At 45.2% G+C, this 23,722-nt stretch overlaps 1 protein-coding gene and 1 long non-coding RNA gene across 2 annotated transcripts in view; one reads left to right on the forward strand and one right to left on the reverse strand.

Moving 5' to 3' along the window:
- The first annotated feature begins 284 nt into the window (after window positions 1-284).
- Window positions 285-4,520, forward strand: LOC102030520. Its single transcript, XR_263540.2, has 2 exons — window positions 285-367; window positions 4,123-4,520. It is a non-coding gene; the product is annotated as an uncharacterized LOC102030520 (long non-coding RNA).
- A 3,053-nt stretch (window positions 4,521-7,573) lies between these two features.
- Window positions 7,574-23,722, reverse strand: part of Reck (reversion-inducing-cysteine-rich protein with kazal motifs) — a gene marked incomplete at its 5' end in the record, with an annotated part of 54,609 nt that continues 38,460 nt past the window's right edge. Inside the window, 6 exon segments of the mRNA XM_013523013.1 lie at window positions 7,574-9,223; window positions 10,337-10,492; window positions 11,344-11,417; window positions 13,151-13,361; window positions 14,514-14,706; window positions 18,312-18,483. Coding sequence (XP_013378467.1) covers window positions 9,002-9,223; window positions 10,337-10,492; window positions 11,344-11,417; window positions 13,151-13,361; window positions 14,514-14,706; window positions 18,312-18,483 — 1,028 coding nt within the window.

Genomic DNA, 23,722 nt, shown 5'->3' on the forward strand with positions numbered 1-23,722 from the left:
ACTACAGATTCAGCATCACAAGTGAGCAGTGGCAATTTGGATCTTTTATGAAATTTGTCCATGTCCTTAAATCTAAGTGGTTAAATTTATAGGTATAAAATTGTTCATATTTTAGTATCCTTTTATTGTCTGTATAATCTGTGATGGTAGCTCCTTATCATTTCTAATATTGGTAACTTCCAGAGGTTTACCAATACAGTTGATTTTTATTATTTGTGCATTAAGTTTTATGAATTTGTCTACTCCCTAGGACTTATGGACTCTCCCAAATTAGTACACAGATGCTTGCGTGATCATCTGCAGGTGTGTACGGAGTGGCAAAGCATTTAAGCTGCCCAACATGCAAGGCCCCAGCTGAGGTTGAAAGGTGACATTCTTCTTGTTTCAGCTGTCCCCTCTAAGTGTTCTTCCTGCAGTCTATTTAGTGACGCTCTCTACATTTTTGTGCTTTTCTTGGTGATTTTACTGTTTAAAATGGCTCAAAAGCATGGTCTTAAAATGCCATTTACTATTTCTAAATGCAAGATTGTGATGTGCCTTACAGAGAGAATGTGCTTTAATTAGGTAAACTTCACTTAAGCATGAGTTGTGATGCTGTTGACCATCAGTCCAATTTTAATGAATCAGCAATATATATTAAATGTCTTTAAATAGAAGCACACATTAAACAAAATTATGTGTTGATTGGTTTATAAAAAATTGTAGCCAGAGGCCCAGCATGATGGCGCATGCTTGTAATCCCAGCTCAGGCTGAGGCAGGAGAATCTCCTGGGCTACATAGCAAGACTCTGTCTCAAAAAACAAAAACAAACAAAATGTTGTGCTCAGAGGTGCACAGTAACTTGGAAGTTGTTCAATATTAGCTAACTAGTGTTCCCAGCAACTAATGATGAGAATAAACTACACCACTGAACTTCACCAAAAACTGGCTTTTGGTTTCCTTCTGTATTGTTTTCCCAATTGTTATTTTACTGACTTTTTAAATCTTTTCTTTCTGTTGGCGGTACTGGGGATCAAACCAGGGCCTCACACGTGCTGCGCAGACTCTACTGCCGAGCTATGCTCAGCCGTTACCCTCATGTTGACAGAATCTCACTCAACTGTGCGGGGCTGGCCTTGAACTTTGACCCTTGTGCCTCGGATCCAGAGTGTCTGGGATTACAGGCCCACGCCACCACACTGATTTCTGCTTTCTTCAGCTTCTCCAGGTGGAGTTGAGGTTGTTGACTTCAAGCCTTTTTCTCTCATATAAGCATTTAGTGCTATGAATTTCCCTGTAACAGCATCAAATTTGGCACCAATTTTGATACACTGTTTTAATTTTCATTCACTTATAAGCACTTTTTAATTTCATGATTTATTTTTTGATTTATGAGTTATTTTTTAAAATGTTAGTTTATAAATATTTGAGACCTTTCCTGATATCTTTGTGTCATTGATTCTCACTTTTTGTTTTGTTTTGTTTTTTGTCTTTTGGAGACAGGGTCTCCCTATGCAGTTCAGGCTGGCCTTGTGCTCACTTTGTAGTCTAGGCTTGCCTCAAACTCACAGCACTCCTCCTGCCTCAGCTTCCCGAGTGCTGGGATTACAGGTGTGTGCCACCATGCCTAGCCCCACTTAATTCTTTGGGGGACAGAGAATATACGTTGTGTGACTTTACATCTGTAACAGTTACTAAGAATTGTTTTATGGCCCATGTTGATAAATATTCTCTGTACTCTTTTTTTTTTTTTTGTACCGGGAATTGAACTCACAACCTTGTGCTTACTAGGCAGGCACAGTGCCACTGAGCTATATCCCAGCCCCATCTCTGTACTCTTGAAAAAACTGTGTATTCTGTTTTCATTGGGTACAATGTTTTTAAATGTCAATTAGATAAAGTTGATTGATAGAACTGTTCATCTTTTATATTCTTAATAAATTTTCTGCCTGTTCTATCAAATATTGAGAGGGATATTGAGCCCTTCAGCTGTAATTGTGGGCTTGTTTTTTTCTCCTTTAGGTTCTATCAGTTTTGCTTCCTGTACTTTGAACATTTGTATTGAGAGCATAAACATTTATGATTCTTATATCATCTTTTTTTTTTTTTTTTTTTGTAGTAGGTGAAATCTAGGGCCTCAGAAATGTTAGACAAGTACTCTGCCACTGAGCTACACCCCTCCCCTGGTAAACTGTCTCTTTTGTCACTATGGAAGGAGTCAATCACTGGTAATATTCCTTCCTTGGTTACTTGGTTATTTGTCCCATAACACTTCTTCCATAGAAACTGTCAATAGGAGCATAATACAGAAGGCTTAAGCTGCTCTAGTCCAGGAGGTCATAAGTGTAAGGCGTAAAAAAAAGAAAAAAAGCACAACTGTTTGCCAAATTTTACATTTTGCCGCTGTGGAGTATTATTTGTAGTAATATTCCTGTTGATGTACATAGCAAATTCACTTCCAGTGCTCCAAATGAGAAAGAAAAACTGGAGTTAGATGACATCTCTGGCAATCTTAAATATAGGGTGGAAAGAAAGAAGGTAGAAAAGGGAGAAGTATGACCAGGTTATGTATAGGGAGCTAAAGTATAGATGTGTCCCCTTCCCGAGACTCTCATGTGAGTCTGTGCAGAGTGCTGGAACCAGTAAGAAGATTCACCATCAGATGGCTGAGGAAAAAGCATGATGACTTCTTTTTTTCTTCTTCTTCTTCTTCTTTTTCCTTTTTGAGATAGGTTCTTGCTCTGTAGTTTAGGCTGGCCTTGAACTCACTATATAGGCCAGGCTGGTTTCGAACTCAGGGCAATCCTCCTGCCTCTGTATCCTGAGTGCTGGAGTTACTGGCGTGCACCACCACACTCGGCCTATAGTAACTTCCTACTCCTAGATACTTCCTTGTTTAGAAAAGAAGGAAAATTAATGAAAGATCTCTATTACTGATTCCTGTATCTTGGAATTCTAAACCTTATATTTATTGATTTGTAAAGACATGCCATTCTGTTATTTTGGTAGCTTTTGCCTAGCATGTGTGAGGCCCTGGCTTCAATCCTCAGTACTGAAAAAAAATTTTTTTTAAAAAATCAGTAAAATAACAATTGGGAAAACAATAGAGAAAAATCAATGAAACCAAAAGCCAGTTCTTGGTGAAGTTCAGTGGTATGGTTTATTCTCGTCATTAGTTGCTGGGAACACCAAACCAGCTAATACCAATTTCCAAGTTACTGTGAGCTTTTTTACACAGCACCACCAACCAGCTGGAGAAGGTCCAGGGGAAACACTGACAATAGCAAGAACACCTTTTAAAGTCACCCAGTCTAGACTTGATCAGACTCACAACCAAATTCATTTCATTATGGCTTTTCCTTCCTCACAGACTGTTGTAGGGAGAAAACGAACACTCACTTGATGAGGTGTGCTCTCTTGGGAGCAGCCGCCTTCCCCTACTCCTGCAGCCCTCCGCTTCCGAGCCAGCCGGCCTGGGCAGAAGGAAGTTTCTGCAGCTGTTTGAATGAGTGCTGTGGCCTGGGTGCCAGCCTTGGTGTCACTCGAGGGGCAGAGGGCCAGAACTCCCTTGCTGGCTACAGCAGGATGGGGGATTCTCAGGGGGCTGGGTGGAGCCCTGGGACATGTGAAGACGGGGTGGGGCGGAAGACGGGGACTTAGGAGACAGCGAGGTCAGGAAGGAAGAGGCACGCGGTGGCCTCTCAGTGCGGGCGGTGCAGTGGAATGAAGTCCATGTTCCGGGCCTCTGCTCAGCACCGTCCTGGACTCCTGTGCTGCATATCATCCCTTCCTCTTCCTCTTCCTCCATTTCCTTCCATAGATCAACTCTGTCCTGCTCTCTGCCTGGAAGCTGAGCTGCACAGCCACCTCAAAAGGCTCCCTTATCCTCCCTCCGTTTCCCATTGGGTTCCCAATGGAGCTACAGGGGGGCCAGGAGGGAGGACCGGCCTTCTCCACGGCAGGGAGAGGGTTCTACCCGCCTCACCCACTGAGCTCCGGAAACTCCCAGACCCACTGGCACAGCCCGGTGTGCTGCCCATTCCCTGTGGGTTCCCTGCACCTGTCCACCTGTGTAGACAACCCCTTTACTAAGCCTTCCTCAAGTTAACTCTAAGTAATGTAGGCCGTCTGTTTTCCCGCAGGGACCCTGACCAACTGGATTCCTCAGCAAAGCAACTGCTCACATCTGCAGCAAACCTCATGGAGCCTGGTCTGGGGAGACAGGTGGTGTTCCTCCAGAAAAGCAGCACAGGCCACCTGACTACCTGCTGGGCCCTCCCCAAGGGGGCTTTCCACCTATGAACTGTTAGGCAGGAAAGAAGCCACAAGCAGGTGCTATCCCAAATGCAAAACCACGTTTCCCTGAACGTCCTCTCACAGGGCGGTAAGGTAGGGAGGAGGAGGGATCCTGTCGCAGTCACACTCAGAGACACATGCAGAGACAGATGACTGTTTGGCACAGGCTGAGAGAAAGGTGTGAGGCTTTTCCTTTATGCTTCCAGGTGTTTGGGGGAATGCATATATACTTTTTGTAGAAAAACCGGCACAGTAGTCTTCATTTTGGACAACAGGAAGAGCGGATGACTGGGGCAGGGTGTTAGCATGCTGCCAGAGAGAGGATCTCCTGTCTCCCCTTGCCCCATCAACTTAGCTCCCCAGGCGCAGATCCAGAATGTGACTCAGACTTGGAGCTGACATTTGCTGTCTGTGTACATCAAGCACTGTGTAAACCGCGAAGTTCGCGGGCCAGCTGTGGCTGTTACTTTTACGATCCCTGTCTCCTTGGGCGTGTCTGCTCAGACCCTTGTCAGTCTGGCCTCGGGTGACCCTGTCTCACTCTGCCCACCCCTCAGCGCCCACCATCGCGGCCTCTCCTGTGTGACTGGCTGCATCCTGAGACGCCTCCTTGTGCAGAGAAGGCCTAGGCGTGGCCTCCAGCTGTGGCCCTGCCCGGACTCAGTGTGTGACCCTCTACCCGCAGTGGAGTCCGCTCTCCAGCCCCAAATCCTGGGCTGGGAGAAGAACGCCCCAGGAACAAGTCCTCTGCCTTCCCTTCCCTTCAGCTGGCAAAGCTCATAATTCAAGCCTCTTGCAGCCAGCAAGGAGGGAGGGAGAGGAGGGTCAGGGTCCAGGAGCAGGGTCTCTTGTCCCTTTGGGAAACAGACCACCCTGTGGGAACGTTTGGGCTTCGTTCCCACTAGCTCAGTGCTAGAGGAGAAGCATTAAACCGAGTACACGAAAATCGATTTTCTTCTGAGGTTTGTATCCTGGTGAGTTAACTTTCCCACAGAGGAGCTGAAACCTAGAGCTCTGTTTGTGTTTCCTCCGTAGAGCTCAGGGTGCTCCCGGGACAGTGGAGAAAGCACAGCCCAATGGCAGGCCCAGTGGCGGAGGGCTGACTCACAGAGTCCTGCGCTCGTGCGGCTGGAAGAGCAAGGCCAGAGGCTTTGCATGTCCCTCCAGCACGGCGTCCAAGTCCCACACACCTGATGGGCGGTGCACTTTTGCTCACATGTTGGCCCTGTGGACACACTCACACCACAGCAGACCTGGAGCTGTGTACGCAGGAAGCCAACACAATCTTCTCCAAGTTCCTCACCCATAATCACTTTTGAGCTTTGTTGCCATTTTTCTCTGGGTATGAGAATTATTGCAGGATCGGTCACTTTTTTTGTTTTGTTTTGAGGCAGGGTCTTGCTGTTAGTTCAGGCTGGCCTGGAACTCACAGCAATCTTCCTGCCTCAGCCTCCAGAGTGCTGGGATTATAGGCATGCACCACCGCATCCAGCATATCAGGCACTTTTGATACTTCACTTTTCTGTAAGTCCTTCTGAATCTGCACCTCACTGGTTGTCAGTGGGATGTGCTGGCCTTTATGTGCAGCACTTCTGGGTGTGTACCTGGCCTGATGGGGGAGACTGCTGAGGGTCACAGGTGGTTCAGGGAATAATGGCCTGGTAGGGAGATGCATATGCCCTGGAGGACACACCTAACAGGTGTCTTCTAGGAACAGAATTCTTTCACGTAGGAAACCCATTCCATCTGGGGTGTGTGTGTGTGTGTGTGTGTGTGTGTGTGTGTGTGTGAGGTGAGGTCTTGCTACGTAGTCCAGGCAGGCCTCCAACTCATAGTGATCCTCCTGCCTCAGCCTCCCGAGTGCTAGGATAACACACATGCACCACCATGCACAATTCCATCTGGAACTTCTGATTTCTTCCTCTGCCACAGGGGTGGTTATGGATCCAGGCCAACTCTCTAGGCTTTTGGGGTCCATTCCCAGTTATTCTGTGTACATTGGACAGGGAGCCATTTCACACTAAGCTACATTCCCAGGTCTTCTTTTATTTCTGAGATGGGGGTCTCACTAACTCACTAAGTTGCCCAGGCTGGGCTTGAATTTGTGCTCCTGCTGCCTCAGTCTCCATTGTGCTGAGATTACAGGTGTGTACTACCATGACTGGCTTCAAGTATTTTTCGAGTGTCTTGGTTTCATTAACCATATCTGTAGAAGACTAAATCCCTAGAGCTTACTTTCATGCAGTAATTTCCTCTTCTAAACTGTCTTCTTCCTGAAGAGCTGCTCTCTCCTGGACTTCTGGGTACTTCCTGCTGGACAGCATCTGCCTGCTTGGGTGCTGGGAAGCCATTCACAGACAGTCCACAAGGGGGCCTGGGTGTCCCCGGAGGCAGCCGGCACTCCAGGAGCAGTATCTCCCTGAACTGGCCTGAGCTGCTTTCTCCTATTACCATTTTTGGAATTTTTGTGACTGTGTGCCCAGAGCAGGACAACCTCTAGCTCTTTCTCTCCCTTGGCGTACACCCGTCTCCCGCTTGTATTACAGGAGACTGAGTCAGTCCTGGCTGTCAGAGTCTGATGAAGGAGCCCCTCTGGGGTAGACTGTATTATTCAAACCACCGATGCCCCTGCCCGTAACCCACAAAACCGCGGAAGAGTTTACATCCCCACCCTCTGAACTTCGGAGCAGCCTCATGACTTGCTTTGGCCAGTAAATGAAGACAGAGGTGACGATGTCACTTCTGAGCACAGCCTTCAGAGCCAGCTTGTGGTTCCCTGTGTCCCTTTTGTGAGGACACTGGGATAGGTCCTGGAGTGAAGACCGGGTGAAGAGCTGCGGCTGACCCGTGCTGCACTGCAGCGGGGAACAGGACAGAAGCCTCTCTGACTTTTGACTGCTGCGACTTCTATGATAGGCCCTCCATCCTCACACTTCTGCGTCCCTCTGCCTGGCATGTGCCCTGGAGCGGGGCACCAGAGGAGTGGGAAGTAGAACTAACTAGTGCAGTGATGGCGAAATCTTTCAGAGCTCTTCAGTGGTACAAATCACCGGCTGTGGCACATGGCCCATAGGTTTCCACCACTGACCCAGTCTGTTCCTGGGTCTCAGAGACAAAGCCTGGCGCTTTTGTCCTGAATGCCTGACTGAAGCTGGGCCTGTGCGCCTGACTCTGCCACTGCCTATCCTCCGGCTATGCCTGGGTCTGCTCTCTTCTACTGCGCTGCTCCCCGGGGCTCTGGGCTTGGGGTAATAATACTCCAACTTCAGAGATTTGCCAGACAGCAAAAGACGCAGCTCAAACCACGGGTGACTCACTGTTTCATTTTAAATGTTCACAGTGCTTGGAAATACACCTGATCACATACAAATATTTCTATTAAAATAGGAAAGCTTTCTAGTATATTGCATTGAAGACATTTATACAGAAATAAGTCATTGCAACAGACATCAGAAATGCCGAAATACTCTGAAAGCTTTAAGTGCCCACATTTCAAAACATTTTGGTATAAAAGCATATCCCTACATATTTCAGAGAGTACATATCATACTGAAAAAGTACTTCATGTAAAAACTAAGTTTAGGTGCATACAAACAAGAAGTATTACACTGAATAGCTTATTTTAAACTGTGAAACACATTCAAAGTATCCAATTTCTTAGACAACATGCAAACGTTTTAATACTCAGCTTTATATTTTTAAATATATAAACTGCAATTCTTTATACTTCTATATCAAAATAGAAAGACAGAACATTTATCTACACTGTGCACACACAAAAAGCAAATGTGTCTTCGTGAACGAAAAGTACTGGGTGAACACATGATTGTCATTTTACAGATATGGCTATTCACCTTCTTCATAATAAAATAGAAAAGTCATGTATTATTTTCATGACCTACTAATTATTTAACTTTTTGGCAATTATATAAAGTAGCAGCAATTGGTTTAAAGATTGATGTTTAAAAACTCTAAATTTACCTCCATGAATCCCAAAGAATATAGATCTGGTTTAATATAAAATCGCATGATGCGAAATGCTTTGATGCAATGTCACCTTTCCCTTTTACAGAAACACAGGCACGAACCAGTGACTGCTGAGACTGCCACTCACAGCGTATCGTACGAGTGTCAGCTTCCTCTTGCTTAACTCAGTAGATGGGGTCCTGAACTAAATTTCTGTAAATTAACTTAACTCTGCCTGATGATTTACATAGTAATTTCAAGGAAGCTTCATTTTTACTTCATGCTATCTAATAGCAGTGGCTGTCCACCAGACCCCTGCCTCTAGAGACGAAGGTATCTGTGTACAAAAATAAACATAAGGACAAACTTAATACTTAAGGAACTCTGAAATTAAGTTTCTGTGATATGAACCCAACAGCAGAGTGAGCTCTCTTTCTGAACAGTGATCATTTATTAGTGATATTAAATTTGTTTTAGAGTGGGGGACCTATCCACTGGGCAAAATGTAAATCATGAGGCAGTGATCACTAGAAAGGCACCCTCTTTCCTTAGCACTTGAGAGAACACTGACATTTGTAAAAATTAGACAAAAACCTTACTACCAATACTGGCAATGTAAAAAAATACTGTGTGGTGAGAAGAGGTGACATGTGCTTTTGCTCGGCCACGATCCGACTACCGACTAGCAGTCCCGAATGCCGCTCACAAGGCAGAACACTTAGGTTGAGGAATACTTTGCACCCTGTGCGGGCATCAGGGCTACATCCAGAGCAAGCTCGAGGTGAGGCCCAGGCTGAGGAGCGGGAGGAGGAGCAGGGGGCAGCGGGGAGGGCCGAGCCCAGTGCCCGTGGACGGCAGGCTGCTGGAGACCTGCACTTGGGAAATGATGAGGGCAGAGAGAGGGACGTGGGACGCCAGGGTGGGGCTGTCTGAGTTGATAAGGGATTCAATCTTCTCTGCTTCCTTATTGCAGGCCTCAATCTGGGAGGAAAAGATAAGATCCTTTCAATACAAAGCCATAAATCTAATAAACAAGTCAAGTCAGACAAATTCTGCCTATATTCCCAAAGTAGTGTCGCCCTACAGGAAGTCTGCCTTCTCTTCTTCTTATGCAGAGTAACATTTCACTATAGTCTTCAGTTACTATATACAGAATAGCATTAATGGGAATCAAGCCGGAAAGAAATGACCCACAAGGCCCTGCCATGATCCGTCAGCTGCTTCCGCTCTCCTACCATACTGCTCAGTGCTTATTCACATGTGCTCTGCTTTGTGTGGTGCTGGAGATCAAACCCAGGGTCTCACACGTGTCAGGTGTGACACAGTCTATCACCGGAGTACATACTGAGACCAAAAATGTCTTCTTTTTTTGTGATGGATTAGAGTCCATGTGGTCTCACACCTGCTGGCTTCCTGCCTCAGCCTCCCAGGTAGATGGGATTACAGGCTCCTGTCACCTCGCCCCACCGCTTACCCACGCTTAGACATCATCTCTGCACGGCTGCTTACAGCCCTAGGCAATGAACTCTCACTGCCTCAGTAAACATGAGTGTTTACATAAGCTGCCTACATTCACTCATGCCCTTCACTTGAGCTCTCACCACTTTGATGCTAAAACTTGGGCCCACTTGCATAAGGCTCCACGGGCTCCTACACTGTGAGGAAGGAAAGGTGGAGCCCACAGGGCCAATCAGTGAGCACGGCCCTCAGGGGAGCAGAGTCCACTCTGGCTTTGTAACCGGCTTTGCACGACCCGTTCCAGTCCCTCTTCCCCAGGCCTCGGCGGCCTTGTCCGCACAACGGGTGGATTGGATCCAGTGATTTCTTAGGTCCCTTTCACCTCCGCACACTGAGCCTCTGGCACTTCACCTCTCCCCTCTCCGGGCTCTTTTCCATTCAGCCATCTAACGTGCCTCAGCCCCAGCTGCCTGGAAAACGCTCAGTCCTTCAGAGACTCCCTTGCTTTTCTCCCGGACCCTCCCAGTGTCCCCCGATGCCCCCGCTTCTCGCCAGCCCCCTGGCCCTTCCCCAGTCCAGGTTCACGCCCTCTCTCAGTCCACCAAACGTGGTGGCTGCACCGTGTGCTGAGCCCACCTGCAGAGCTTTCGGGTAACGATCGACAGGAATGACGAGGACCACAATTTCAGACTCAATGCTGAAGTATCCAAACACATCACACTGCGGGACAGACACGTGCATGCGGATTTTCTCAAGTATCTCCAGAACTGTTATTGGCTTTCTGTTTGTTACCTAGAGAGAGAGAACATTTCTGTCACGGTCCTCGCGACCTTGCTGCACCGGCCCCGACTAGGCTCTGCTGGCCAAGGCCTAGGTCTGCAGGTTCTGCACAAGGCGGTTCTGCCAGTCTGTGGGCTCGCAGCCAAGATAAACACTCCCCAAAGAGCTCTTACAAAAGGGGCTGCTCTGAGTCAGAGGCCACAGGGACATAAGGTCCTTCTGTAGAGGTGTGCTAACAAAATGGGAGGAATTCTCTGGGTCGTGGCAAGTGCTGGCTGCTAACACGCTGGAGCTCTGTCTCTACAAATGAAAACAGCAAGAAGCCACGATACAGAAGGGAAAGGGCAGAACTGCCCCAGGAGGACAGCAGGCCCCAGAAGGTCCTCTCGGGGCCAGTGTGAGGGGAGGGGACCTTCCAACCCTTTGGGCACGGGCTACTCTCAGCCGCCAGGCTCAGGCTGACTGTAGAGCCAGGGTACGGCAGAAAGGAGCACAAACTGGGAGTCAGTCAGCCATATGTGTGTGAACCTGAGTCCTACTGACTGGGAGCTATAGGGCCGTGGGCAAGTGTTCCCCCCAGCCCTCTACTGGGGATCGAACCCAGAAAGCATTCTGCTCAACTCTTTTCATTTTATTCTGAGATAAAATCTTGCTAAGTTGCCCAGGCTGGCCTTCAACTTGCAACCCTCCTGCCTCAGCCTCCCAAGTAGCTAGGATAATAAGCATGTGCCATCACACCTGGCGAGCAAACTGCTTTTCTGAGGATTAATTTCTTCTATAAATGGGGACGACACACTGCTTTCCAGGATTCCTGAGAGGTTTAGCAGTAAGAGTTCAATAGCCAGGGATATCAGGCAATTTACCTTAGCAATAGTGTCCAGTTTTTCTCTGTCAAATAAAACTCTTAGCATCCCAGCACATAATGGACAGCAAGCACCTGTAACAGAAACCATTCTGGGTGTGTTCAGATTTAAACAAGGAACTCAAAATGACCAACCCTTCACTCTGGGCCACAGCTATCCTCCTGATGTCTGCACCTTCAGGACTGCTCCCTGACCAACCTGGGACCTGACAGTCTGTGCATTCACAAAGTCCTCCCTTCATCCCTGCCAACGTCCTTCAGCGTGGCATGGGTAAGGGGGCTATGGAGTAACAGCGCACAGAGGCAGTGGCCCTTCAGGATATTGGGCTCCACCTCGCCGGCCTCCAAACTCACTGTGGGATCCCAGCCAATGCCTTCACTGAGTCTTTGTTTTTCTGTCTGCAGGATAAAGGAACTAGTGATTTAGGAACCAGTGTTTGCATCACCTTTAATTTCCAAAATTATCTTACACTGTTTAGAAAACTGTAACAAGACACAGCATCATCAAATACAGTATTACACCATATTTTTTGAGGGAGGTTATTTTGGGACAGGGTCTCACTATGTAGTCCAGGATAGCCTCAAACTTATGGTGATTCTCCTGCCCTAGCCTTCTGATAAGTGCTGCAGTTACAGGAATGTGCCCCCTGCCTAGCTATTATAGCATTTTTTTTTTTGGTTTTTGGTTTTTCTCTGGTACCGGGAACCGAACTCACGACCTTGTGCTTGCCAGGCAGGCGCTTTGCCGCTGAGCTACATCCCCAGCCCCTATAGCATGTTTTAACACAACAGAGATCATTCACCAACCCATTTCCAGGGCCCTCGCCACCACAGGCCCTCGGTACCCACTGTGACTCTGCTTCACCGTGTCTGCTGCCACCACGCAGTGCGGGTCTGCACAGGAACTTGAGGGAGAGGGAGGCTCACTGCCGTGGCCCCGGTGCCTGGAAGACTGTCTGGCCCCGAGGGGCTCGGCAGACACTTGCTGAACGGATGGGTGGAGCAGTGAGCCCAGCGGACGCCAGATGAGCCTGTTCTGTGCAGGTCTGGACTAAAGGCCCTTCTGTCATCTCTGCTTAACTGAAGAGTGTGAGACTGCAAGGGAAGCTGTTTAGCAAAACCTAATGCTTTCAACCGTTGGCATGAAACAGGACTTTCCTGATTCTATGTAACTAAACCAATTACATTAAACGCCAAGGCCAATCTAAAACAGTAATTTTCTTGTGTTTTTCTCAATTTAAAAAGTGTTCATCAAAAATGTTTTGATTCTTCATTCATTACTAGTTTATTGTTACTAATTTTAAAAGTAGACATTATGAAAAATATTATGCATGTAAACTAATACCTTAATTTTAGTAGTTAAATACTACTTTATTTGTCAATATATTGGTGCCTGGTGTATGATTCTGCTTGAGGGAGGGTTGCCATATTGTTTAAAATATCAGACCAAAGCTGGGCATGATGGTGCATGCCTGTAATCCCAGCACTCAGGAGGCTGAGGTAGGAGGATCACTGCAAGTTCAAGGGCAGCCTGAGTTACACAGTGAGTTTCAGACCAGCCTGAGCTATACAGCAAGACCCCGTCTCAAAGCAAAGCAAAGCAAAGCAAATCCAAACCACGGCCCGGAAGATACCGTAGCTCTCTGAGGTCAACCCAGTGTGGTATGTCTAATCAGCATAAGGGTCTTAAGAGTTTTGAAAAATTTAAATAAACTGGTCAACTCTCTTCTTAATTACTCCTTCTCTGGTGGTGGACAAGCACATTTTTACAGTTGTACCCCTGCGCACCACCAATATGCACAGCCTACCGGGTGGGATGATGGGCTTGCACCCAGAGGCCAAGAGCGAAGGGCACTTCACAGCAGCACACTCGGCCACAGCGCTGTATTCCGAGAGGACCCCTATAGCCTGGCACGGCCCGTAGTAGTCAACGGCCACGCGGTCCGAGTAGGCAGCACACACACTCCTGTAGGTCTCGCCGTTGTGCCCACAGACGGGCTCTGTGGCTGTGCAGAAAGGCTGAAGGAAACAAATCACATTCAGGCTGCAAAATTCTGGTCAACCTTTCCTAACCAGGTGAAGAGCATACTTCCCTCCTTTCAGAAAGGAGAAGACACAGGTATGAAGTGTAGGGACCCTTGTAAGCTCTTGAGGTGGGCTAAGCGGGAAGTGGAAGGCAACAGGCTGTCTCAAGACGAACTGAAGAAATTATAGCACTTTTCTTTGCCTCTCTGGGCCGTGGGTGCTCACTCTACATGAACCACTACAAAGTAAAAGTGTCCCCTCTTATAATCTCCTCCCTCTGCCCAGATGTCTAATATCCTGGAACATCTGCTTGAAAAAACAAGACTGATCTTCCTCGAGATGCAGAGGCTTTGTCCTTGCAGGCTGGATATGGAGGAAGAGGGAAGAGCAGAGAGATTGGTGGGCAGACCGAGCCTAGCCTCATCCAGTGGGCTAGGCATACAGCAGAGAAAACTAAGTCATAGGCAGAAAGAGGAAACAAGTAGGAAGAGAAGACTGAGAATTCAGAGTACATGGTTTTAGCACAAATGGAACACAACTTAGAAAGAAAACAGGCTTAGCAGACGAGCTGATGGGAACTCTCTAACTATGAAGATCTGGGGATGAGATGCAATCATGTCAGGCGCTAGGGGCTTGTGGGCAGGGCATGCAGGGCCCATTGTAGGAGTCCCCTAGGAGAGAGGCCAGCATGAAATCAGCAGTGCAGGTAGAAAGCCTCTAAGGGGTTGTCCTTTGGTATATTTATTTAACAGGAACGCAAAAGACTGCGAGGTAAGTTGACTTAAAATACAAAAAGCAAAAGTTTCAGTCATTTTTTAGTACTGTAGGAGGCTGGGTAGTCGTGGGAAGAGTGAGAAAACTTTCTTTGCTTGTTTTAATTTGTCCTCCTGTAGTGCGCTGGGTTTGCTTTCTAGTGGGCACCCACAGAATGATGGGAGGGGAATGGTGTTAGCTCTTTTCCTAAGAGTGCACTGCCTGTACTCTGGCCAGACAGCCTTCCAGAGTTAAGAGTCATTCCTCTTTTTTACTGAAGAAATGGCTTCTCTAAATTTAAAAGGATTCAGAGAAGACCCTCCGGTGGCCTACTGCTCAGAGATCACCAATTCTGTGCCCAGTACACTTTGCTTTGTCGTGCAAACAATGTACCTGGCATGGGCCTCTGTAAGAGAGGCGTTTTCCTCTCTGGTATAAAGTGCAGAGATTGTTGTGTTCCATGTGGTCTGTGTCACAAACAGGATCTCGGCCCTGGTCACAGGAGAGCTGTCTTGGCACGCACTCATACTGGCTACAACCAAATTTATCAAAAGTCGTCAGGCAGACTTGGGGTTTGGGTACACATCTGAAAAACAAGAACGAGGCACTATAAGCCGGATGTAGGGTGGGTCTGTGGCAGGGCTGGCACAGCCCTAGATGAGGCTAGGGGGTTGAGGACAGGAGGAAATCTACTGAAACAGTCCTATCTCTGTGGAGCGTATGCTGAGCAAGAGTCAAGCATGCCTACGCGGTAGGTTACAAGGCATGAAATGATGACTAGGAACCGGGGAGCGCAGCGGGGAGTGCACCGGTGAGCAGGTGTCCTAGCAGGAGCCTGCCAGCACAGAGGGCCGCAGGTAGGCCAGTCTCAAAGGGCAGCCATGAACACAGGGTGTGCTCAAGGGTGTGGTTTTGGGGAAACAGCGGGTGACCCTGAGAGCAGGAGTCAAGGATGTACACGCAGAACAGCCGTCCCGTGCTAAGGCCAACACGTGGGTTGGGGTTTGAACCTGGAGATCTCATAGTAATAAATGCAACATTTTCCGGAGCCAAGTTTCAGTTTGGCTAATGTGAGCATCTTAAGAAAAGGCTTCATTCTGTCATAAAACACCCACGTTTCTGTGGCAACGAGCCTGGCTGGGTGCAACCACTGAGAGAATGTCACCCGCATGGTTCCTTCCCAGTAGGGTCTAGGTCTTGCTTCCTTCCACACCCCGGACTCCCTCAGAGAGTTTAAGGTACTGGCTCTCTGCTCCAGGCTTCTTCTGCCCTCCTAAGTTTTATACGGGACATACATAACTTTCTATAGGACCCATGCAAACTTTTAGCTTTTACTGGGTATTTGAAACAATATACAAATACTGGTCTATAAAACAGAAGAGGAGAAAGACAGTAGCTAGTGTTACGTTCATCTCACAGCGAAGTTTTTAGGGCTAAGCCTGTGCTGAAGTCACCAGCACTATGTGTGGTTGCCTCGTTCATGTGACTTCAAGTGGGAATGCACTGAAGGGCTCACTGAAATTTAAGGTGTCTGAAGAGGAATGATGGAAAAAGAGTATTTAGAGCTTCATTATCTATTAACAGGAAAGGTATGAAAGTATCTGGAGAAATCTGGTAATGTGGGGAGGAAAAATGGTCAACTTGAGTATATGGAAACAGGAGGATCATAGGAAAATGCTAGGAGTCTTCAGGGCAAATGCAAGTGCAATGCTCAGGGCAGTATGGTCTGTCTCGCTTGTGTCCTACCACTGGGGAAGATACCTGGTACACCAGCATGGACAGTGAGCAAGTACAATCTATTTTTGTTTGTTTGTTTGGAGACAGGGTCTCACTGTATAGTTCAAGCTGACCTTGAACTCACCATGTAGCCCAGCCTGGCCTCAAACTCATGGCGATTCTCCGGCCTTGACCTCCCTAGTGCTGGGATTATAGGCATGCGCCATCACACCTGCCAATCTTTCTTTTTTAAACAATTACTTTTTGAACAGATAATACAAGCCCATGGTGAAATTGAAAAGGTACAGAATGGTAGACAGTGAAAAGTCCGTCTCTGTCCTACTCTTCTGTCCCAGCCACCTAGGTTCCCTTCATCAGAGGCAGCCACTCTTAGCAGTTTATTATTTATCCTCCCAGAGATATTCTGTGAGCATTCCTATGTGCTGATCCAAAGGGCATGTACATTTAAAATAGAGAAGACATACCAACCCTCCTAAGACCCTTGTGTATGACAGTACCTGTTTTTCTATGCTGTTAACCTTTTTGTCTTTATCAATCTGAATGATGGAAAATGGCACATAATGGTAGTTTTAATTTATATTAAGAAGGGCTTGTTCTTAATATGAAGAAAGCTAAGCATTAGAGCAGTCCAGTCACATGTTCATTACTTTTTTTCCCTTTCTTTTCTGAGACAAGGTCTCACTCTGTAGCCCAGGCTAGTCTTGAACTCAGGAGCGTCCGTTCTCACCCTCCCAAGTGCTGCAATTACAAGCACACACCACCACACCAGCAAATTCATTTAGTTTTCTTCTGGAGCATACATCTGGATTACATTTCTCAGTCCTCCTAGCAGTTGGTTGTGGCCAAATAAAATGGATTTCTTTCATTTTCTATGTGAAAGTAAAGAGGTATTAGGATTTGTATAAAATATCTCGAGTTACTTACCCTAGCAAATAAAGGCATTTCCTTCAAGTGTTTAAGAATCCAGGCCATCTCTCAAGTATTTGCTTTCCAGCCCATTTTTCTACTAGGTTACTGATCTTTGCCCCTTTTTACTTACATTTACATTTCTCATATTGATTTCTAGGGGCTCCTTACGAGGACAACAGCCCTTGTGATGCTCTTCCCTGTTTATTTGTCTGTTACCACACAGAAAATTTTGATTTTCACTTGGCTGAATTTTCCAGTCTTTTCTTTTGTGTTGGCTTCGTATTGTATCTAGAAAAGTCTTTCTGCTTTGAGATTTCTTTTCACTGTTTTATTATAAAAGCAAGAAACTACTTGGGAAGTTTAGCCAGTAGAGAAAAACAAACACTGAAATAGCCCAGTTCTACGACCAACACAGTATTATCTTTTCAGCTTATTTCTTCTATGTGACATCCTGTCTTCTTTCCGTAGTAATTTCTCAGCTTAGTTTTCATTGTCTAAACTTTGGCAGATGGGCAACCAAGTTTTTACCATTTCATTTACGTGTGAGAAAATCCTTTCCTCCCTCTCTCTACACTGCACCAGGGTTTTTTTTCTTTTCTTTTCTTTTCTTTTTGAGACAGCATCTCACTACTCAGATCAGGCTGGCCTTGAACTTGCAGTAATCCTCCTGCCTCAGCCTCCCAAATGCTGGGACTACAGGCGTGCGCCACCATGCCTGGCCTGCACCAGGGTTTTCAAATTTAAGAAGCAACTGCCTGTTTGTTGTTCACAAAACCCCTCACAAGGAAAGGACTGTGGCACTGGGATGTGGCCTGATCAGGTCTCTCAGGCAGCCAGTGGAAACTCCAGTTCCAGAAGACTGAAATGTCAGTCAGCCACACTCCTGTCCTCATTCACCACATGCAGACACCCAGCAAGGCCAGGGCAACTGTCCTCTGGGCTCAGTGAGGAAACTGCAGAGAAGGGAGCCCAAAACCACATAGTTTCAAATAATACAGAAGTTGCACTTCCTGAGGTTTCTCCCATCCTGTTCCTACAACAGGGGCATATAAGCAGGAGAAAATTTCCCTTGACTGGCAGACGTAAATAGCTGTAAGACTGCACCCATTTCTCTTGTCTTACCTACTCCCTCTCCTTATGTCATTCTCTCTGCTTCAGCCTCATATGACTGAGGAGCTCGCGGCAGGCCCTACACCATCTCCTCATTTCTGGCACCCACCACAGTGGCTGTTGCTGTCCGCCTTCCCCTAGGCCAGCTTTTCTAGCAGAACCCTGCCTCGGGCTCCCACTCATCTCTCCACATTCAGCTGTGTCGCACCCTCCAGAGATCCCTCCTTCCAGGGCTGCATGAACTGCCCACACCTGGGCTCTCCATCGCACTGCTGAGCAGCCTTACATGGCTCTCTTTCTCTCCATGTTCCACAGGCTTTGGGGCAGAGACCATTTCTGAACTCACCTTTGTGTTTTTGCTGTTTGGTACATGCATGGCATATGCCTTGTAAGTGCTGCTCTTTGGTTGAAAAAGAAAGTAGCCATTTGACTTACCTCTGATTTTTTTGGCAGGGGTTAGGGTTACAAGGATCCTTTGAAATGCACGACCCAAACTCGAACTGACGGTCCTGGAGACCCACACAGCGAGCTATGCAGACACTGGGGTAAGTGCGTCCATTCTGTGCACACACAGGGACAAACTCGTCTGCGCAGTTACAAGGCAGACCTGAAGGAGGAAACATCCTCAAAAATATGTACGCATATGCCCCGCTTCCCCTCACTGGGTCTTACAAAGGCAGCATAAACTATCACATATAAAGGTCTCTCTCTCTTGAGGGCCCACACTCTTATTTTCTCTAAATGTGTACCTCTTCAATTCTGTCTAAGAAAACTTCTGAAAAAAAGAAAATTATGTACTGACCTTATTAGAGTTGTAAGTTAAGGGAAAAAAACTTCCTCACATTCTTGGACAAGGTTTTTAAAAGCAGCAAGGCTTTGAAAAGCCATTTGTAAGATTGCTTTAAATTGTGCTGTTTACTGCCAGATAACTGAGGGACTCTAGACTTTGATCCCAGGTACAGACTCCTGTAACAGGCTACAAGTAGGAAAAGTAAAGAATGTTTCTCCCAGTCTATAAAATCTATATAATCACATGATCATCTCAATAGATGCAGAAAAAGCTTTTGATAAAGTCCAACACTTACTCATGATAAAAACCGTACAGAAAGTTGGCACTGATGGACTGTACCTCAATCTGATAAAAGCCATCTATGACAAACCAAGAGCCAACATCATACTAAATGGACAAAAACTGAAAGTTTTCACTTTAAAATCAGGAACAAGACAAGGTTGTCCACTGTCACCACTCCTATTCAACATAGTTCTGGAGACACTAGCCAGAGCAATTAGACAAGAGAAAGAAATAAAAGGAATAAAGATAGGAAAGGAAGAAGTAAAATTATCTTTATTTGCAGATGACATGATACTCTACAGAGAAGACCCCAAAAATTCCACCAAAAGACTCCTAGAATTAATCAGCAAATTCAGTAGCATAGCTGGATACAAAGTCAACACGCAAAAATCAATAGCATTCCTATACACAAACAAGAAACATACTGAGAGAGAAATATGCGAAACCATACATTTCACAATAGCATCCAAAAAACTGAAATACTTAGGAATTAATCTAACAAAAGAAATAAAAGACCTATACAGTGAAAATTACACTACTCTGAAAAAAGAGACCAAAGAGGATTTCAAAAAATGGAAGGATATTCCTTGCTCATGGATAGGAAGAACCAATATGGTGAAAATGGCCATACTCCCAAAATTGCTATACAGATTTAATGCAATTCTGATGAAAATACCATTGGTATACCTCACAGACCTAGAGAAAACATTCCTAAAATTTATCTGGAACCAGAAGAGACCTAGAATAGCAAAAGCAATCCTGGGAAACAAAGGCAAGGCAGGAGGCATCACAATCCCTGATTTGAAATTATACTACAAAGCCACTGTGATAAAATCAGCATGGTATCGGCAAAAAAAACCAGACCTGAAGATCAGTGGAATAGACTGGAAGATGCAGACACAACCACAAACACACTCAGCCACCTCATCTTTGACAAAGGGGCCAAACATGTTCACTGGAAGAAAGATAGCTTCCATTGCTAATTTCCTACCACTTTGTCTGTAATTTGGTGAGCCCCCCTATTACTATGTTATCCTTCTTTTACTCTTTAAAATAATAATAATTAAAAAAAAGAAAGATAGCTTCTTTAATAAATGGTGCTGGAAAAACTGGCCTTCCACATGCTGAAGACTAAAACTAGACCCAAGCCTATCACCATGCACCAAAATAAAGTCAAAATGGCTTAAAGATCTAAATATTAAAACAGAAACACTAGATCTAATGGAAGAGCAATTAAGTGGAAGTCTTGAAGACATAGGGGTAGGCAGAGAGTTCATGGACAAAAACCAAACTGCACGGGAAATGCTTCAAAGAATCAACAACTGGGATCTCATCTTATTGATTTTTTTTTTTTTTTTTGGTCTTTTTGAGACAGAGTCTCGCTATGCAGTGTAGGCTGAACTTGAGCTCACTTTGTAGCCCAGGCTGGCCTCAAACTCCCAATGATCCTCCTGTCTCAGCCTCCCGAGTGTGGTGGCATGCGCCACCACACCCAGCTGATCTCATCTTATTAAAAAGTTTCTGCACATTAAAAGAAATCATCAATAGGGTGCAAAGAAAACCCACGAATTGGGAAAAAATTTTAGCCAACTGTCCCTCAGACAAAGGACTCCTGTCTAGAACATACAAAGAATTTTTAAAAATCAGGCCCCCAAAATTCATAAACCCAATACAAAAATGGGCATCTGAGAAGAAGACACATTTCTCACATGAAGAAATACAAATGGCAAATAAATGCATGAAAAAATGTTCAACATTATTAGTCCTTTGAGAAATGCAAATTAAAACCACACAGATTCCATCTCACCCCAGAAAGAATGGCTATCATCAAGAAATCAACCCATAACTAATGCTGGAGGGGCTGTGGGGAAAAGGGAACTCTTCTCCACTGTTACTGGGAGGGTAGACTGGTGCAACCACTGTGGAAATCGGTCCGGAGACCCCTCAGTAAACTAGGATTAGAGGTCCCATTCAACCCAGCTATTCCCCTCCTGGGTATTTTTCCAGAAGAATTGAAAACATCATACCACAGTGAAGTATGTGCACCCATGTTTATAACAGCACAATTTGTAATAGCTAAATCTTGGAAATAACCGAAATGTCCATCAACTGAGGAATGGATAAAAAAGATGTGGTATTTTTATACAATCGATTATTACTCAGCTATAAAGAAAGATAAAGACTTTTATAGGTAAATGGATGCAACTAGAAACCATAGTCATAAGTGAAATAAATCAGATTCATATGTGTAAACATCGTATTTCCTCCCTACTATAAGAACCTGAAAGAGTAAATAAAATCTGAAAGATACAATAGAAAGGGAAAAGAAACTGCACAAATAGGAAGAAGCAACTGGGATGAAGGAGGGGAGAGGAAAAATAAAGAAGGAAAAGGGAAAAAATAGGTATATATAGATACACAGGATAGCTAGAATAATTGTACTACTATTATCTGTTGGTTTATTGAAAAGAAATTGTTTGATCAGTCTTGCATACCTTATCTGGTTATATGTGCGACCATTTTGAAAGATGACATTGTATAGTATAACAACCATTGTTAATATCCTATCACCATGTTTTGAAATTCTGTATTTTTATTGCTCTCTATGCTGTTTTGTTCATATATTTGTTATTGTTATGTTGTTTTTTTTTAAATGAAAAACTAAATTTATATGTATAGATAAGGATAGCTGGAATAGGTGTACTGCTGATGTATGTGGTTTATTGAGAGTGACAGTCAATGCTTAAAATTTTCTTTTTTCTTGACCAATTTTATACCCTTGAATTTGGTACTCAGAATGACTGATCTGAGAACAATATACAGCATAAGAACCATTGTTGAACTCCTACCATTTTGCATGGTGAAGTTCTGCATCATTTCCAATGTTTTTTTAAAATTATTTTTATTGTTTTTTGCTTGTTACTGTCTTTGTTTGATCAATCTTACATTCTTATGTCTAGTGGACTGAGCAACTTTGTTGAAGATAACAGTATGTAATTTAGCAACCACTGTAAATTTCTATCGTTTTATCTTGAGGTCATGCATCATTTTTGTTGTTTTTGTGTTGTTTTGATTTTGTTTTCATTGCTGTTTTGTCAGTTTTTTAATTTTTAAAAAAACTATATAAAATCTAGAATTTAGATGTTTAAAGTCTGGCTTGGGGAATTTTTCTTTTTTTCTTTTTCTCTTCAGGCAGGGTCTTGCTGTCTTCCCCAGGCTGACCTCAAACTTGAGTCCTTGCCTCAGTGTCCCAAGTAGCTGGGACTATAGGCATGCACCAAAATGCCTGGCTTTGGCGTCAGCAATTTCTTGAATGTTAATATACCAAAATATGACAAAACAAGAAATTTGGGAAATTACTGTAATTTTCCTTTTTTGTTTCGGGTCTGGGGATTGAACCCTGGGCCTTACATGTTGTAGGTTAGAGCTCTACCATTTAACTGTGTCCCTGGCCCAAATTATGGCAATTTTATGATTTGCAAAGTCTTACGGCCAGATGGGCATAGTGGGCTGCAAGGCGGAGGCAGGAGGGTGGATGTTTCAGCCCAACCTGGTCAGCTTGGCGACTCAGTGAGACCCTGTCACAAACACAAAACGGAACAAAAAATGGGCTGGGGATGTCGCTCAGTGTGAAGGCCCTGGCTCCATCCCCAGTACCAACGCTACCACCACCAAAAAAGTTTTATGGTGTCTCTTTCAGAGATACGTTTGGAATGGGACACTGAGCACTGAGTCACACAGATGTGGTACAGTTTGGAGCCAACAGAATTCCCTTGGAGTCTGCCAATTAAATAGTCACTGGCTTAATTTATCCCAAGACAGTAAAGGCCACACACTAGGGAATGAAGTCTTTTTAGCTATAAAATTCATCTCCCAAAAACATCTAGATATTAAAAATAAATAAAAGTGTTCTTTGTAAACCGTTAGCTCACTCCTCATCCCCGCATCTCTTTATATTTTCTCTAAGCACAACTGCATTACCCTCATCAGAGCAGAGAATGCAAAGGATAATAAAAGATGCCGATTGCGGTGATAACAAAGCAGCGAAGGCTGGTCCTCACTGGGTAAAGAGACAATGGGGTAGAACTGGTCCTGCTTCTACTTCCACATCAGTCTGCTGTTGTCCCCTCAGTTTTGGTTTCCTTTTCACTTCCAGTGGGGTAGAGGGTTGGTAAATACTGTTTCTTTTTTTTTTCTGGTACTGAAAATCGAACTCATGACCTCACGCTTGCCAGGCAGGTGCTGTGCCACTGAGCTATATCCCCGGCCCAGTAAATCCTGTTTCTGTCCTTCTCACCCAACCCCACCACTCTGCATGTATGCCACTAACTCCAAGGGAAGAAGAATTAAGTTGCCAGTGCAAGAAATGGGGGACAAGGCAGCTACCTAGTGCCTCTTCACCTGATGAACCAAAGGTACTTCCAATCTGGAAGAAAGCAAATACCAAGAGACATCAGTCAGCTAGGCTGCTGCTGCTGGCAACTGCAGTTCTGCAGGAGGAAACATCCCATCTGAGCAGATTTTACATCTGCCGGGGCAGGAATGAACGCAACACCAGTGCAGAGCATGGTAGTCAGGAAAGTAATACTCCGGGTGTTAGTGTTTCTGGACGCCTAAGTGAACCAGGAAACTAAGGCAGATTGAGAAAGATGGTGGAAAGAATGAACTTAGAGAACACATGGACACTTTAGACTGTAACAATAAGGGTAAGTGGTGTTTACCAGGCAGAAAAGTCTCATTTAACTGAAATCATGCCAATCACTGGCTCTGTTCT

Source organism: Chinchilla lanigera, unplaced genomic scaffold, assembly GCF_000276665.1.
Source record: "Chinchilla lanigera isolate Chin_1 unplaced genomic scaffold, ChiLan1.0 scaffold00071, whole genome shotgun sequence".
Lineage (NCBI taxonomy): Eukaryota > Metazoa > Chordata > Mammalia > Rodentia > Chinchillidae > Chinchilla > Chinchilla lanigera.